The 14,557-nt window shown below is 50.6% G+C and overlaps 1 protein-coding gene across 1 annotated transcript in view; it reads left to right on the top strand.

Annotated features, from left to right (window-relative positions):
• LOC142309097 (uncharacterized) overlaps window positions 1–14,557 on the top strand; it is a 234,679-nt gene that overhangs the window by 68,282 nt on the left and 151,840 nt on the right. Inside the window, exons 3-4 of the mRNA XM_075347157.1 lie at window positions 6,947–7,018; window positions 13,649–13,762. Of these exons, the coding sequence (XP_075203272.1) occupies window positions 6,947–7,018; window positions 13,649–13,762 (186 nt within the window). The remainder of the gene's footprint in view (window positions 1–6,946; window positions 7,019–13,648; window positions 13,763–14,557) is intronic.

A 14,557-nucleotide genomic window follows, 5' to 3' on the forward strand; every position in this document is an offset into this window, starting at 1 on the left:
CTGCCTCTCCGGAGGCGGCAACGTTTTCCATCCCATAAAACTATTTACAAGCCCACCAGTTCGTGGGTGGCCTGCCAGTTCTTGGCCATGTCCATGAGTAGTCTCTCATGCAGGTGGTAAACACAGAGAGTCCCTCCGGGGACAACTTGCCGGCAACGGCCGGAATAATCACACAGATAATCAGATGATCTTCGGTTGATTTTTGTTATTCACTCACATATTTAGACACTTAACATATGACACCCCTAAATGGTAGTTTCCCTGTACCTAAGCGGGGGTTGGCCTAGGTTGGGGCGTGTGAACCTTCTGGGCCCAATGCTATCAGTGGAGGGCAAGGGGACAGAAGAGACAGTCAGTTCCTCCTCCCGTCTACTGTGCGGGGCCGGCGGAGACTCAGGGGGACTGGGTACAGGTGCAGCCCTGAGCACTGGTTCACTGGCGGCTACTTCCGTCTCCTTTTCCTCCACGGGTTGTGGGAACATTATTACCGGAATAAGCACCGCGCTGTTCTGTGTAGGCCAGTCCGCTGGGAAATCACCCATCACTGTGTGGATCACCTCTTTTTCTTCCTCCCCGGTTGGTCTGGGGGTTGGAACTTCAACTGCCACCTTCAACGGCGATGGGCACCTCTTCAGGTGGTCCCTGGACACCGTGGCCGAAGTCTTCCACTGGTCACGACTAATCTGGTAGGCCTTCTCATTCTCCCATTTAGTGGGTTGTATGACGTACGGGGTCTTTTCCCACTGGTCATCAAGCTTATGGGTTCTTCTTTTTCGTTTCAGCACTACATCTCCAGGTTTAGAGGGGCCAACTGGAGCCCGCTTGTTGAAGTACTGTTCCTGCTATTCCCGGCTCCGACACAGGTTCCTTTCCACGTACTCCTGGACCTGTCGGTACGGCGCCCTCCGCCGAGTGTCCCATCCAGCAGTCGAAGGGAGGGCTTCTGGAACTTCCAAGCTCATTTCTAGGTCCACCGGCAACCTGCCTGGCCGAGCTCTCATCAAATACGCTGGTGTACATTTGGTAGAGCTAGAAGGGATGTTATTGTACATATCGACCAGGTCAGGCAGCTTTTCTGGCCACAGGTTCCGCTCTTCTAGCGGTAACGTCTTGAGGAGGCCCAGGACCAGATGGTTTATCTTTTCACACATGCCATTAGTCTGAGCATGGTAAGGCGTGGTCCAAATCTTCTTGCAGCCGTACAGCTGGCAGAATTCTTGAAACACCTCCGCTTCAAAAGCCAGACCTCGATCGGTAAGCACCTTTTCCGGGTACCTATGCGGCCGGCAAAAATAGGCCTGGAATGCTCTAGCGGCGGTACGGCCAGTCAGGTCCTTGACTGGAACGACTACCATGAATCTCGGGTAGTGGTCTACGATGGTCAGGGCGTAGGTGTACCCACTTCGGCTAGGGGTGAGCTTAACGTAGTCCAGGGCGACCAACTCCAGCGGCTGATGAGTGACGATTGGGCGTAGAGGGGCTTTCTGGCTGGCTTCGTCCCTTCTTCTCAGTGCACAGGGACCACACTCTCGGCACCAGGCCTCCACGGACTCCCGCATCCCACTCCAATAGAACCGCTCTCTCAATAGCATCTCCAGCTTCTTCCACCCAAAGTGCCTGGCACCGTCATGGTAAGCCCGTAGAACGGTGGGCACACTGGCCTGAGGAACCACCAGCTGACGAACCTTCTCATGGGTCTTCGGGTTGATCAGTTCCCGATACAGTTTCCCCTGGTCCATATGCAGCCGGGCTCGTTCTTTCCACAGCCGCTGGGCCTCAGGAGGAGCAGCAGGGTCCAACCTAGTGGAACCTTGTTCAATCATGGTCTTGACCACTTGGACGGCAGGCGCTTGGTCTTGGGCTTCTTGCCACCCCTGACTGGGCAGCGGGTCCAGGCCTGTTGCTGCTTGACATGCAACTGCTTGACTGGTGGCTGGTGAAATGCAGGCAGCTCGATTTCTTCGAGATCACCACCTTCCGGCCCCTCATCCGATAGGTGGGGCATCCGGGATAGCGCGTCCGCGTTGGTGTTCTTGCGGCCGGCTCGGTACTTGATCGTGAAGTCATAATTAGACAGCCTGGCCACCCACCACTGCCCAGCTTGGCCGTGTCCATATGGGTTATCGGATTATTGTCCGTATAGGCGGTGAACTTAGCTGCTGCAAGGTAATGCCGGAATCGCTCAGTAATGGCCCACACCAGAGCTAGGAACTCAAGCTTGAAGGAGCTGTAGTTCTTAGGGTTCTTCTCCGTGGGCCGGAGTTTTCTGCTGGCGTAGGCGATCACTTTTTCCCTTCCGTTCTGGACCTGGGACAGGACGGCTCCCAAGCCTACATTACTGGCATCAGTGTAGAGGACGAATGGGAGATTATAGTCTGGGTAGGCCAGGATTTCTTCTCCGGTCAGGGCCGTTTTCAGCTGGCGGAAGGACTCTTCATGCTTCTCTTCCCATGCCAACGGGGCTCCGGAGGGCCTGCCACCCTTGGTCTGTCCCACGAGGAGGTCTTGCATGGGGGCGGCCATTTTCGTGTATCCCTTAATAAAGCGGCGATAGTAGCCCACCAGGCCCAGGAACTGTCTCACTTCTCTCACCGTGGTCGGCCTCGGCCAGCCCTGAATGGCAGTGATCTTCTCGGGATCTGGGGCGACGCCTTCCGCGCCCACCACGTGTCCGAGGTACTGCACCCTGGGCTTCAGTAGGTGGCACTTAGAGGGCTTCAATTTCATCCCATATTTGACTAGGGACGCGAACACTTCGGCCAGATGTTCCAGATGGGCCTCGTACGTCTGGGAATACACGATCACATCGTCCAGATACAGTAGGACCGTTTCGAAGTTGAGATGTTCCATGCAGCACTCCATTAGCCGTTGGAAGGTTCCAGGGGTATTGCACAGCCCAAACGGCATGCTGTTAAACTCTCAGAGTCCCATGGGAGTGGCGAATGCCATCTTCTCACGGTCCTCTGGCGCGACCGCTACCTGCCAGTACCCGCTAGTGAGGTCGAGGGTAGAGAATAAGTTAGCAGTTCTCAGTGCAGCTAGCGACTCTTTGATATGGGGGAGAGGATAGGCATCTTTATGGGTGATCTTTTTGATCTTCCAGTAATCCACACACATTCTCATGGTGCCGTCCTTCTTCTTTACCAGCACCAGTGGGGCTGCCCAGGGACTACAACTATCCGGAATGACCCCCGCCTCCTTCATGTTCCTCAACATGTCCTTACCGCATTGATAGTGTGCTGGTGGAATGGGCCTATACCTCTCTTTGATGGGTGGGTGTAGGCCTGTAGGGATATGGTGTTGAATCCCCTTAATCCTCCCGAAATCTAATGGGTGCTTGCTGAAAACCTGTTCATACTCTTGCACTACCCGGTATACCCCCTCTTTGTGATGCATGGGTGTGGTTTCAGTACCTACGTGTAGTTCCTGGCACCACTCCTCTAACTGTTCAGGGGGTGTATGGTTACTGGCAGGGCATGCTGAGGTAGGAAGGACAGCTTCGTGAATGGTGTGAGGGTCTAAGGTGAGCAACTTGGTGAGGGTAGCGTAACGGGGGAGCCTGACTTCCTCTTCTCCACAATTCAGCACTCTTACAGGCACTCTCCCCTTTTTAACGTCAACCACCCCTCTGGCTACTATCACCGTGGGTCAGTGTTCAGAAGGCGTGGGTTCCACCATCGCCGGGTAGTCGCGCCCCTGGGGGCCTACTGCTGCCCTACACCAATTCATCATTTCACTTCGGGGTGGCACTACTAAGGGGGCCACATCCATCACCCTCACTCCACCAATCTCTCCGCCAGTCGAGCTCACTTGCTGCCGATACAGGAGGGCCCGGATCTCACGCTGCACAGCCCTCTGTCGCCCCCCCCCCTGCTGTGGCCGCCAACTGCTGCAACAGATTCAGCACCTCACTCATACAATGCTCTATCACGTTGGTCCCCAAGATTTCTTTCGGGGTATGATCACTGGGTTCATTCATTACCACAATCATCCCTTGATCCTTTAGCTCCGCACGTCCCACAGTCAGGGTCACTTGCTTGTATCCCACCTGGGTTAGCGGGAGTCCATTGGCCGCGATAAGGGTCAGGCCATCATCAGAGGGGGCAAGTTCATCAGTGCCCCAATACTGCTGGTACAATGTATATGGTATAGTGGTTACCTGTGATCCTGTGTCCAAGAGGGCCATGAGCGGGACGCCGTCCACTGCTAGGGGGATGATGGGGCGAGCTCCGACGTACCGGTCTCGCCAATCGGGGGGGCCATTGGTGTCTACTCCTGAGGATTGGCCCTTGGCCCCAGGGGTTGCTCATTTAACGGGCACCGCCTAGAGTAGTGGTCAGGCTTGCTGCACCTGTAACAGATAGGAGGCCCATACCGTGAGTCATTGGTCCTTCTCCGCTGCATCCAGGGGACGTCCTCCGGGCTGTCGGCGAGCTGGATCCCTCCTCGGGGCTTGACTCTCGTCGGGAGCTGGAGTGCGGCGAGGATCTTGGCTAGGTCTCCATCCATGCGGCGAACTTGGGCCGCTAGATCCTCCATCATCCCGATGGGTGCTGCAGGAGCCGGTGGAGCTGGAGGTGGAGGCGCCACCGTGATAGGAGTGGTCTCAGCCGGCCATGAAGCTGCCTCAGGAGCGTCTGGCGCAGGGGCCTGCAGGGCCTTGATGGCCCGCTCTTTCAGTACTGAAAAGTCCAGATTGGGGTGTTCTAAGGCCCACAGCCGCAGCTGCTTGCGGTCTTCAACGGACCCCAGCCTCTGCATGAATTGCTCTACTAGCATCTTATTACTGTTCACATCATTGATAGTGTCCACCCGCTTCAGCGTACGGAGGGCCGTTTGCAGGCGCAGGGCATAGTCTCTTACATTGTCCGCAGGCCGTTGTCGGCACTGATAAAACTGCATCCTCAGCTCCGCTTTGGTGCGGGTCTCAAAAGTGATTTGTAGTTTTTCGAAAATGGTAGTCACCGAGGCCCGGTCCGCGTCAGTCCAGATCTTCGCCTCCTGCTCAGCCGCGCCGGTTAGCTAGCCTAGCACTACCACTGCCCGTTGTCTATCAGCCAAGGGATATAAATCGAGGATCGGGCTAATCTTTTTCCGGAACACCTGCAGAGCATCAGGCTTCCCATTGTACTGCAGTAGCCAGGTAGCACCGGGCACATAGGGCAGGGAGAACAGCATCACCTGGGCGACCGCTGGGACCGCGGCCCCCCCCGCTCCTGCGGCCGGAGCAGGGGCTATCCCGTTTCCAACTACGGGTGCGGCGGAAGCTGCAACCGCCACTCCTCCAACAGCTCCGTCGGGCGCAGACATCTTTTTCCCGTCCCCCCTTGGTTCTCTTCAGCACTTTGCTTTCGTGCCTTCCATGCTCGGAGAAGACGCTTGAGCGGGAGATTTTCGCGCCAAGATGGCGGCGCTTCAAAATTTTCGGCCGGATGCCGCCGGCGGAGATCACAAGGCGCACTTCTACTGGTAAGTAGAGGGGTTCAATCCTGTTCGTGACGCGAAGTTGTCGCGGGCGGGGAGTGCGCCGCCGCTGCTCGTCGCTCGCCAACGCTCGGGTCCGGCGCTGTTGCGGCTGCTCGGCGGCTCGAGCGGTGGGCTGGATCCGGGGACTTGAGCGGCGCTCCTCGCCCGTGAGTGAAAGGGGTGGTTGGTTTGGGGGATTTAGTCCGTGGCGCCACCCACGGGTTGTGGTGAAGATGGGCACTGCCGCTGCTGGTGACGGGGATCCCGGGAGTGATGGTAGGGAGCAGCTGGGATGTTGTTTTCCCCCTCCGTGGGTAGGGGTCGGTGGTCCCGGGGCCCGGTGGAGTGACGGGGAGGCAGGGTTGGTGAGGTTCAGGGTTGCTGGGACAGCGCGGCGCGGTGCCGGATGGCACGGGTGTACTCACTCAGTAAGAGATGCACAAAGTCCTCGGTAAACCAAACGGCTGGATGGACGGGTCCCGCAGCCGGCTGCAGTGTCTCTCCCCAGACAGGTGATAGCGGCTGTCTTTCCCTGCACCTTGATGTACTTGTTTGACTACTATGGATCCCCAACGGTAGTCCGCTCCCCGGTGTATGTATGCTGGAGGAGCCCGTTTGCCCACAGGCGCTGGCCCTTGGGCCTCTAGCCTTAGGCAGTAGCTGTATACCCTCACGGTGTGGGCAGTTGCCTTCTATCGGGTCTTTGGCTGTTAGGAAACCCCTGGGGTTCCGGTCACACTCGGATTTGACTATTGTTGGCGTTTCCAAGCCTGGTCGGGGTCCGATGGCCCTGCCTGTGTGTGCTGGCTTCACTTCGCTCCCCGGTCGCTACCGGCGGGCCAACACCCGACCCCAGTCCTACGGTTCCGCGTTGCTTCACCACTCCTGCAGACGGCCACCACCGTCTGCCAACCTTGCTGTCAGTGCCTGTGCCACAAACCCAGACACCCAAGTGTTTACTCCTCACTCTTCAAACTCCAACCTCTGACACTTTTCCCGCCTCCAGGCCTGTGAACTCCTCGGTGGGTGGGGCCAACCGCTTGGCTCCGCCCCACCTGGTGTGGACAACAGACCCTGGAGGGAGGCAACAAGGGTTTTGTGTTTGGCTAATGTTACTGTCTAATGGGGGTGGGGGTGTTTGTGTGTTATCTGTGACGACCTGGCTAGTCCAGGGCGCCACACATACATCTATGTGGACAAAAAGATAATAAAAGTGATGGGTCTTTGAAGAAGGGGAGGAAAAAATATAAAAAAATGGAAATTGACCATGTCAGGAAGGGGTTAATAATGCTTGGAAAATTCCCAGCATAACATAGGATACATCAGAGGCCAAATTACTTGGCCCTTGCTAGATTGGTGGGAAGTCACACTTTTCTTCCCTCTTATAGTATTTGGATTTTGTTTTCTTCTGAGATTTTAAACCCTGATTTTATAATGTTATATGATAAAATGGTGAATAACTTTTCCTTTTTTTATTTAGGAAAGGAAGGAGGCAGTTCCATTTCCCCCAATTAGCAAAACACTCCCTACAGTTATAACGCACACAGTAAGGGTAAGTAATATAATACTACTATCTGTAGTACCCGGCGTTGCCCAGGATAGTAACTACGGTAAGTGTCTCTGTCTCTCTTCCACTCTCCCTCTCTGTCTGTCTCCCTCTGTCTCTGACTGTCTCCCTCTCTGTCTCCCTGTCTCTGTCTCCCTGTCTCTGTCTCCCTGTCTGTCTCCCTCTCTGTATATCTGTCTCTTTGTATGCCTCTCTTTCTCTGTATGTCTCTCTCTCTGTCTGTCTCTATCTCTCTGTGTCTGTCTCTGTCTGTCTGCCTCCCTCTCTGTATATCTGTCTCTTTTGTATGCCTCTCTCTCTGTCTCTCTCTCTGTCTCCGTCTGTCTGTCTCTCTCTCTCTGTCAGTTTGGTATGGAGATATGGAGGTATGGAGTGCTGCTCCAAATGACATCCCACAATCACCTGACCACAACCAAATTGAGATGGTTTGGGATGCAGCTAATAATTGACATAATTGAAATTCTGGTTAGTTTTATGTGTTTCTTTACTCCTTGTTTCTGCTTGGTTTTGGTTCCTTCTGTCTGAATTTACAATGTGCACATCCCAATATGGAAAAACCATTGCATGTACAGGTATGTCCACATTTATGACTGCTAATATATACTGATATATAAATAGCTAGACATATTCTAATGTTACTAAAACTGATGGGAAGGAACTGATGCATCCATTAGAAGGAACACCTTAAAGAAGCCCTCCTATGAATATTTTTTTCATTAAATCTGTGTGTATGTGCATGTAGTGTAGTGTGAGTGTGTTAATATACTCACCTACCACAGCTTTCTCTGGGATCCAGCTCCGTTCCGCTCTTCTTCGTGTCATGTCACTGCTCTTCAGACTTTCCGCCAGATCACACTGCACTCTGCAAGAGCCGGAAATCCCTTTTGTAATTGTAAGTCTATGGTGTCTCATTTTGACATTCCTTAGATTTATGTTGTAAAAGCTACTTCTGGGTCAAGTAGAGAGCACATATATACATATATACACACAAGGAAAGATCATATTAATGGAAGAGCTTCTTTAAACAGCTATAGAAAAATGTTTGTAGTAGTAGAAAATGGGATTGCTGAGAGTTAGTGATGGGCGACCCAGACTGTAAAAATCCGGATTCACACAGTTTCAAAAGTACCCAAGTGCTGGGCCCGGAGTTCTCAGAGAACTATTGGTAATGGTCCGGATCAGGCAACTCAGGAAAGAAAAAAAAATAAATAAAGGAAAAATAAAGAAAATATGAATAAAGCAAGCACGTTATACTTACCGAGTCTCCGGCGTGGCAGTAACTGCTTCCAGTGCTGCTCATTCTACTTCCAGTGCTGCTCATTATCGCTCATCCATATTCACTGCTTCCTCCGCCCCTTGTGTCTGTGATTGGTTACAGCGTGTCTGACTGCTTGCAATCATAGACCCTGTCTGTGGCTCTAGATTGGTGTAAAAATAAAAAAAATAAAAATAAATTGGCGTAGGGTCCCCCCCATATTATGATACCCAGCACAGATAAAGCAGATGCGACAATCCTGGCACTTTAACCCCTTCACCCCCGGCCACTAAAACACCCTAATGACCGGGCCATTTTTTGCAATTCTGACCAGTGTCACTTTGACAGGTTATAACTCTGGAACGCTTCAACGGATCCTGGCGATTCTGAGACTGTTTTTTCGTGACATATTGTACTTCATGTCAATGGTAAATTTAAACCGATAATTTTTGCGTTTATTTGTGAAAATTTAGGAAATTTTGCAAACATTTTGAAAATTTCGCAATTTTCAAACTTTGAAAATTTATGCCCATAAATCTGAGAGATATGTCACACATAATAGTTACTAAATAAACTTTCCCACTTGTCTACTTTACATCAGCGCAATTTTCGAAACAAAATTTTTTTTCGTTAGGAAGCTAGAAGGGGTCAAAGGTCATCAGCGATTTCTCATTTTTCCAACAAAATTTAGAAAATAATTTTTTTAGGGACCACATTACATTTGAAGTGACTTTGAGAGACCTAGGTGACAGAAAATACCCAAACGTGACCCCATTCTAAAAACTGCACCCCTCACTCTGCTCAAAACCACATCCAAGAAGTTTATTAACCCTTTAGGTGATTCACAGGAACCAAAGCAATGTGGAAGGAAAAAATGAAAATTTTACTTTTAACACAAAAATGTTACTTTAGCCATAAAATTTTCATTTTCACAAGGGAGAAAAGAGAAAGTGCACCCTACAATTTATTGTGCATTTTCTCCTGAGTACGCTGATACCTCATATGTGGTAAAAATCAATTGTTTGGGCGCACAGCGGAGCTCGGAAGGGAAGGCGCGCCATTTGAATTTTTGAACGCAAAATTAGCTGCACTCATTAGCGGACGCCATGTCGGGTTTGAAGACCCCCTGAGGTGCCTAAACAATGGAGCTCCCCCACAAGTGACCCCATTTTGGAAACTAGAACCCTCAAATAATTTTTTTAGATGTTTGGTGAGCACTTTGAACACCTGGGGGCTTCACAGAAGTTTATAACGTTGAGCCGTGAAAAGAAAAAACATTTTTTTTTACCACAAAACGGTTGCTTCAACTTGGTAGCTTTTTTTTCCACAAGGTTATCAGGAAAAAATGCACCATAAAATGTATTGTGCATTTTCTCCTGAGCACGCAGCTACCTCATATGTGGTGGAAATCAAATGTTTGGACACACGGCAGTGCCCGGAAGGCAAGGAGCGCCATTTGAATTTTTGAGTGCAAAATTAGCTGCACTCATTAGCGGACGCCATGTCAGGATTGAAGACCCCCTGAGGTGCCTAAACAATGGAGCTCCCCCACAAGTGACCCCATTTTGAAAACTAGAGGCCAAAAGAGAAACTTTCAGCTCACCCATTCCATGTGCTCAGATTTCCTTCTGCTGCTCGGGCTGCAGGTGCTGCTACCTGTGTATAATGCACTTTGAACACCTGGGGGCGTCACAGAAGTTTATAACGTTGAGCCGTGAAAAGAAAAAACATTTTTTTTTACCACAAAACGGTTGCTTTAACTAGGTAGCTTTTTTTCCACAAGGGTATCAGGAAAAAATGCACCATAAAATGTATTGTGCATTTTCTCCTGAGTACGCAAATACCTCATATGTGGTGGAAAGTAATTGTTTGGGCGCATGGCGGGGCTCAGAAGAGAAGGAGCGCCATTTGACAGCAAAATTGGCTGGAATCATTAGCGGACGCCATGTCACGTTTTGGAGACCCCCTATGGTGCCTAAACAGTGGAGCTCTCCCACAAATTACCCCATTTCGGAACTAGACCCCTCAAGGAATTTATCTAGATGTTTGGTGAGCCCCTTGTACCCCCAGGGGCTCCACAGAAGTTGATAACGTTGAACCGTGAAAATTATTTTTTTTTTATAACCACAAAATTTTTGTATCAACCAGGTAGCTTTTTTTTTTTTACAACGGTACCAGGAAAAAATGTACCATAAAACATATTGTGCAATTTTTCCTGAGTACGTAGATACCTCATATGTGGTGGAAAGTAATTGTTTGGGCACATGGTGGGATTCAGAAGAGAAGGAACGCCATTTAACTTTTCAAACGCACAGACGCGGTGCACTGATCGGCCGCTGCAGGACGCACGGTCGGATGAGATACAAAAAGTGTTGGGGATACGGGAAAAAAAAAAGGTCATGCCAAAAATTGAGCAGGGATGCTGATCCGTTATGTGCATCCCTGATCAGCGCTCAGCGGGACGCACGGACGGACGCGATACAAAAAGCGTCGTGAATACGGAAAAAAGTCACGCCAAAAACTGACCAAGGATGCAGATCCATTATCTGCATCCCTGATCAGCGCTCGGCGGGACGCACGGACGGACGCAATACAAAAAGCGTCGCAAATACGGAAAAAAGTCACGCCAAAAATTGAGCAGGGATGTTGATCCGTTATGTGCATCCCTGATCAGCGCTCGGCGGGACGCACGGACGGATGCGATACAAAAAGCATCGCGAATACGGAAAAAAGTCACGCCAAAAACTGACCATGGATGCAGATCCGTTATCTGCATCCCTGATCAGCGCTTGGCGCGACGCACGGACGGATGAAGTGTAAAAATGGACAGGATACAAGAAAAAAAAAAAAAAAAGTTATACTCCCAGTACCAAGAGGATCACTGACCAGAAGAGCTGCAGAGGAACAAGAAGGCAGTGAGATAGACAGCTTTACACCAGCAGCAGGCAGGACGTTGGACAGATCAGCAGAAGGACCCAGCGATGGAGGCAGATGTGATCGGGCCAGTGAAGACCTCGGACGACCCGTGAAGGCAGGTAAGAGGACGTGGGGGGGGAGCAGAGGGGGATGGGGAGAGGGGGGGCAGAGGGGGCTGAGAAGCAAAGGCAGAAGGAAGGAACCTTGGAAGCAGAATAGAGATGACAGAGGAGGCAGGCAGATCGCGTGGGTAGCAGATCGGGATGCCGGGGGGCAGATCGGGGCGTAGGGGGGCAGATCGGGGGGGCACGGGCAGGGGCCTTCATGGGAGCGCGCAGGGGCCTTCACGGGAGCGCGCAGGGAGCGGAATACTTACCATTGGAGCAGGAGCGGCGGTGACATCAGAGGCGGCGGCGGCAGCAGCAGCGGTGGCGTGGTACCAAAAGTACCAGCCACTCCACGCTGCAGACATGTTGGGGGAGGGTCCCCAGACCAGGACAGGCCTGGGGAGGGCGGCCACCCACAGATCAGACCGCCCCACTGCACACTGATTGGAGCGATTGCGCGTCATAGCACGATCGCTCCAATCAGTGCTGCAGGGGCTGGGGGCGACATGTTAGAGATCCGGCTATGATCTGCTGTAGCTGCTACAATAGATCATAGCAGGATCTCACAGTATCGCACTAATTCGGGCATTATTTTTGCCGAAATTAGTGCGAACGATGTGGTTGGCGGTTCAGATTTGAACAGCCAATCACATCGATCGCCTATGGGGGGTGGCGATGCCACCCCCCCTGGGGTCAAGCAAAGGTCCCCTGCTGTAAGAAACAGCAGGGGACATCATTTGAAAGCTGTTGCTATGGCCACGGCAATCAAATGAAGTTTAGGCCGTAAAATTACGTCCCTGGTCGTTAAGTCACGTTAAAATAGGACGTAATTTTACTTCCCGCGGTCGTGAAGGGGTTAACCGGCTCTTCCCGATTGCCCTAGTATGGTGGCAATCAGGGTAATAATGGGTTAATGGCAGCCCACAGCTGCCACTAAGCCATAGATTAGTAATGTGAGGTATCTATGAGATTCCCCCATTAGTATTCTGTAAGTGAAAAAAATAAACGCAAACACCGAAAAATCCTTTATTTGAAATAACATGGCAGCGTCAGAGGCATGGTCGCTCTCACCTCTGCTGCCACCGCTGGTTTTTGGCTCAGTGTGCACGATCAGAATGTCTCCTGTCTTTTGATCATGCTCACTACACCAGTTTGAGGCTGGGAGGTGTACACCCGACTTCACAGTACACACAACTGGAAGTCTGGGACTTCTGATCATGCGCACTGAGCTGAAATCCAGCATCAGGCGCAGTGGCAGCAGAGTGCGGTGAGATCGACCATGCCTCCGACGCTGCGCATTCATTAGCATGTTAGCGCGCCCACAGATGCGTGAGTACATGCTAAGGGGGCCAGCTAGCCCTTGCGAGTAGTCGCTGGCCTTATTAGCATATAATAAAAGATCTTTAGAAATAATTTTTCTAAAGACCTCTTTATCTATGCTACTAGATACAGGGACGGTTAGGCAGGGATTAGAAATATGCACCCAGAACTGCTCGTGGTTCTGGGTGCATATTGCACCCGACAGGTTCCCTTTAAGCTTTACATTCTACTCATTACATATCATCATGTATCATGTATTTTTCAAATATAAAGGTGACTACTTCTTGAATGCTTTGCACATATAACAAATAAAAAAAACCTGATGTACACTAATATCACAAATATCAGTTGTGTCTGGTCAGTGGTCTTAACAGGGTTGTGCAGTTAGAAGAAGTAGACGCCATAGTAAAATAAAGATAACAGTCACTTTCCACACCAGCGAAACTCCAGTGACGTCAGTGCCATGTCTTCGAGAGTTGCCAACACATTGTTATGCCAAATGAGCCCTGAAGGGAATTATCAGCCACATTTCTTCTGGTGGTCCAAGGTTCATCTGAAAAAAGTGAGAATGTAGCCCCATAGTAGTCTCTGGGCAGCTGCAGGCTGATAATTTTAGGATGGGGGGAGCCCAATAAGCATGGTTCTCCCCAGCCTGAGAATACCAGCCCTCAGTTGTCGGCTTTATCATGGCTGCAGGGTTCACGTGGCATAACATATAACAATGTCATATGAGACATGAGAAATCTGGTGCCATTACTGGAATGGCGCCAATACGACAGGTGAGTAAATCTTATTAAAGAGGGACCATTTTATTAAAACGCAGTTCTCCAAGTCATAGGGTCCATAGCTGGAGAAACAAATATCCATGTTGTCTGGGTCAGGAAAACATTTGACATTACAACTGATACAACTAAACGCAAAACTAATCCCACAGTGAAGTTTCTTTCTTTCCTCTCGACATGTCTCATGAATACTGTTTGAACCTAGGTGATGCATGTCTTATTTGTTCCCTTACAGAGAAGCAGCTGGGCTGGACAAGGCTCTAGATCTGTCCAGGACCTATTCTTCTCCATGCAGCTCTCTGACACACAGAGATCACTAAACAAACATCCTAGTCTGAAAGATGTCCGTGTAAGTACGCACACATTATTTATTACACGTGCTAATTTAAGTGTTTATCTTACTTAGATTATTATTCTATTTTAATATTTTAAAACAGTATTTAATATCTTTCACATGTCCTAATGTACTAAACTTTTATATTGGGAATACATATTTATCAACTACCCAGAGGTTATGGGATAACTTTTTTATTAGTGGAGATCCAATTACTGGGACCCTCACTGTTTTTGGTAAAGAAGCTAAAATGTCCATCAGAATTTGCACCACTGCTCATTCATGGTCTAAAGGTACCGTCACACTAAGTGACGCTCCACCGATCCCACCAGCAACCTGACCTGGCAGGGATGGCTGGAGCGTCGCTACACGGGTTGCTGGTGAGCTGTCAAACAGGCAGATCTCACCAGCAACCAGTGACCAGCCCCCAGCCAGCAGCGATGCGTGGAAGTGATGGTGCGCTTGGTAACTAAGGTAAATATCGGGTAACCAACCCGATATTTACCTTGGTTACTAGCGCACACCGCTTAGTGCTGGCTCCCTGCACTCCTAGCCATAGTACACATCGGGTTAATTACCCGATGTGTAGTCTGGCTATGTGTGCAGGGCGCAGGGAGCCGGCACTGACAGCGTGAGAGCGACGGATGCTGGTAACGAAGGTAAATATCGGGTAACCAAGGAAAAGGCTTCTTGGTTACCCGATATTTACATTGGTTACCAGCGTCCGCAGAAGCCGGCTCCCTGCTCACTGCATATTCAGTTGTTGCTCTGTCGCTGTCACACACAGCGATGTGTGCTTCACAGCGGGAG

The sequence above is a fragment of the Anomaloglossus baeobatrachus genome, chromosome 1 (genome assembly GCF_048569485.1).
Source record: "Anomaloglossus baeobatrachus isolate aAnoBae1 chromosome 1, aAnoBae1.hap1, whole genome shotgun sequence".
In the NCBI taxonomy this organism is placed as follows: domain Eukaryota; kingdom Metazoa; phylum Chordata; class Amphibia; order Anura; family Aromobatidae; genus Anomaloglossus; species Anomaloglossus baeobatrachus.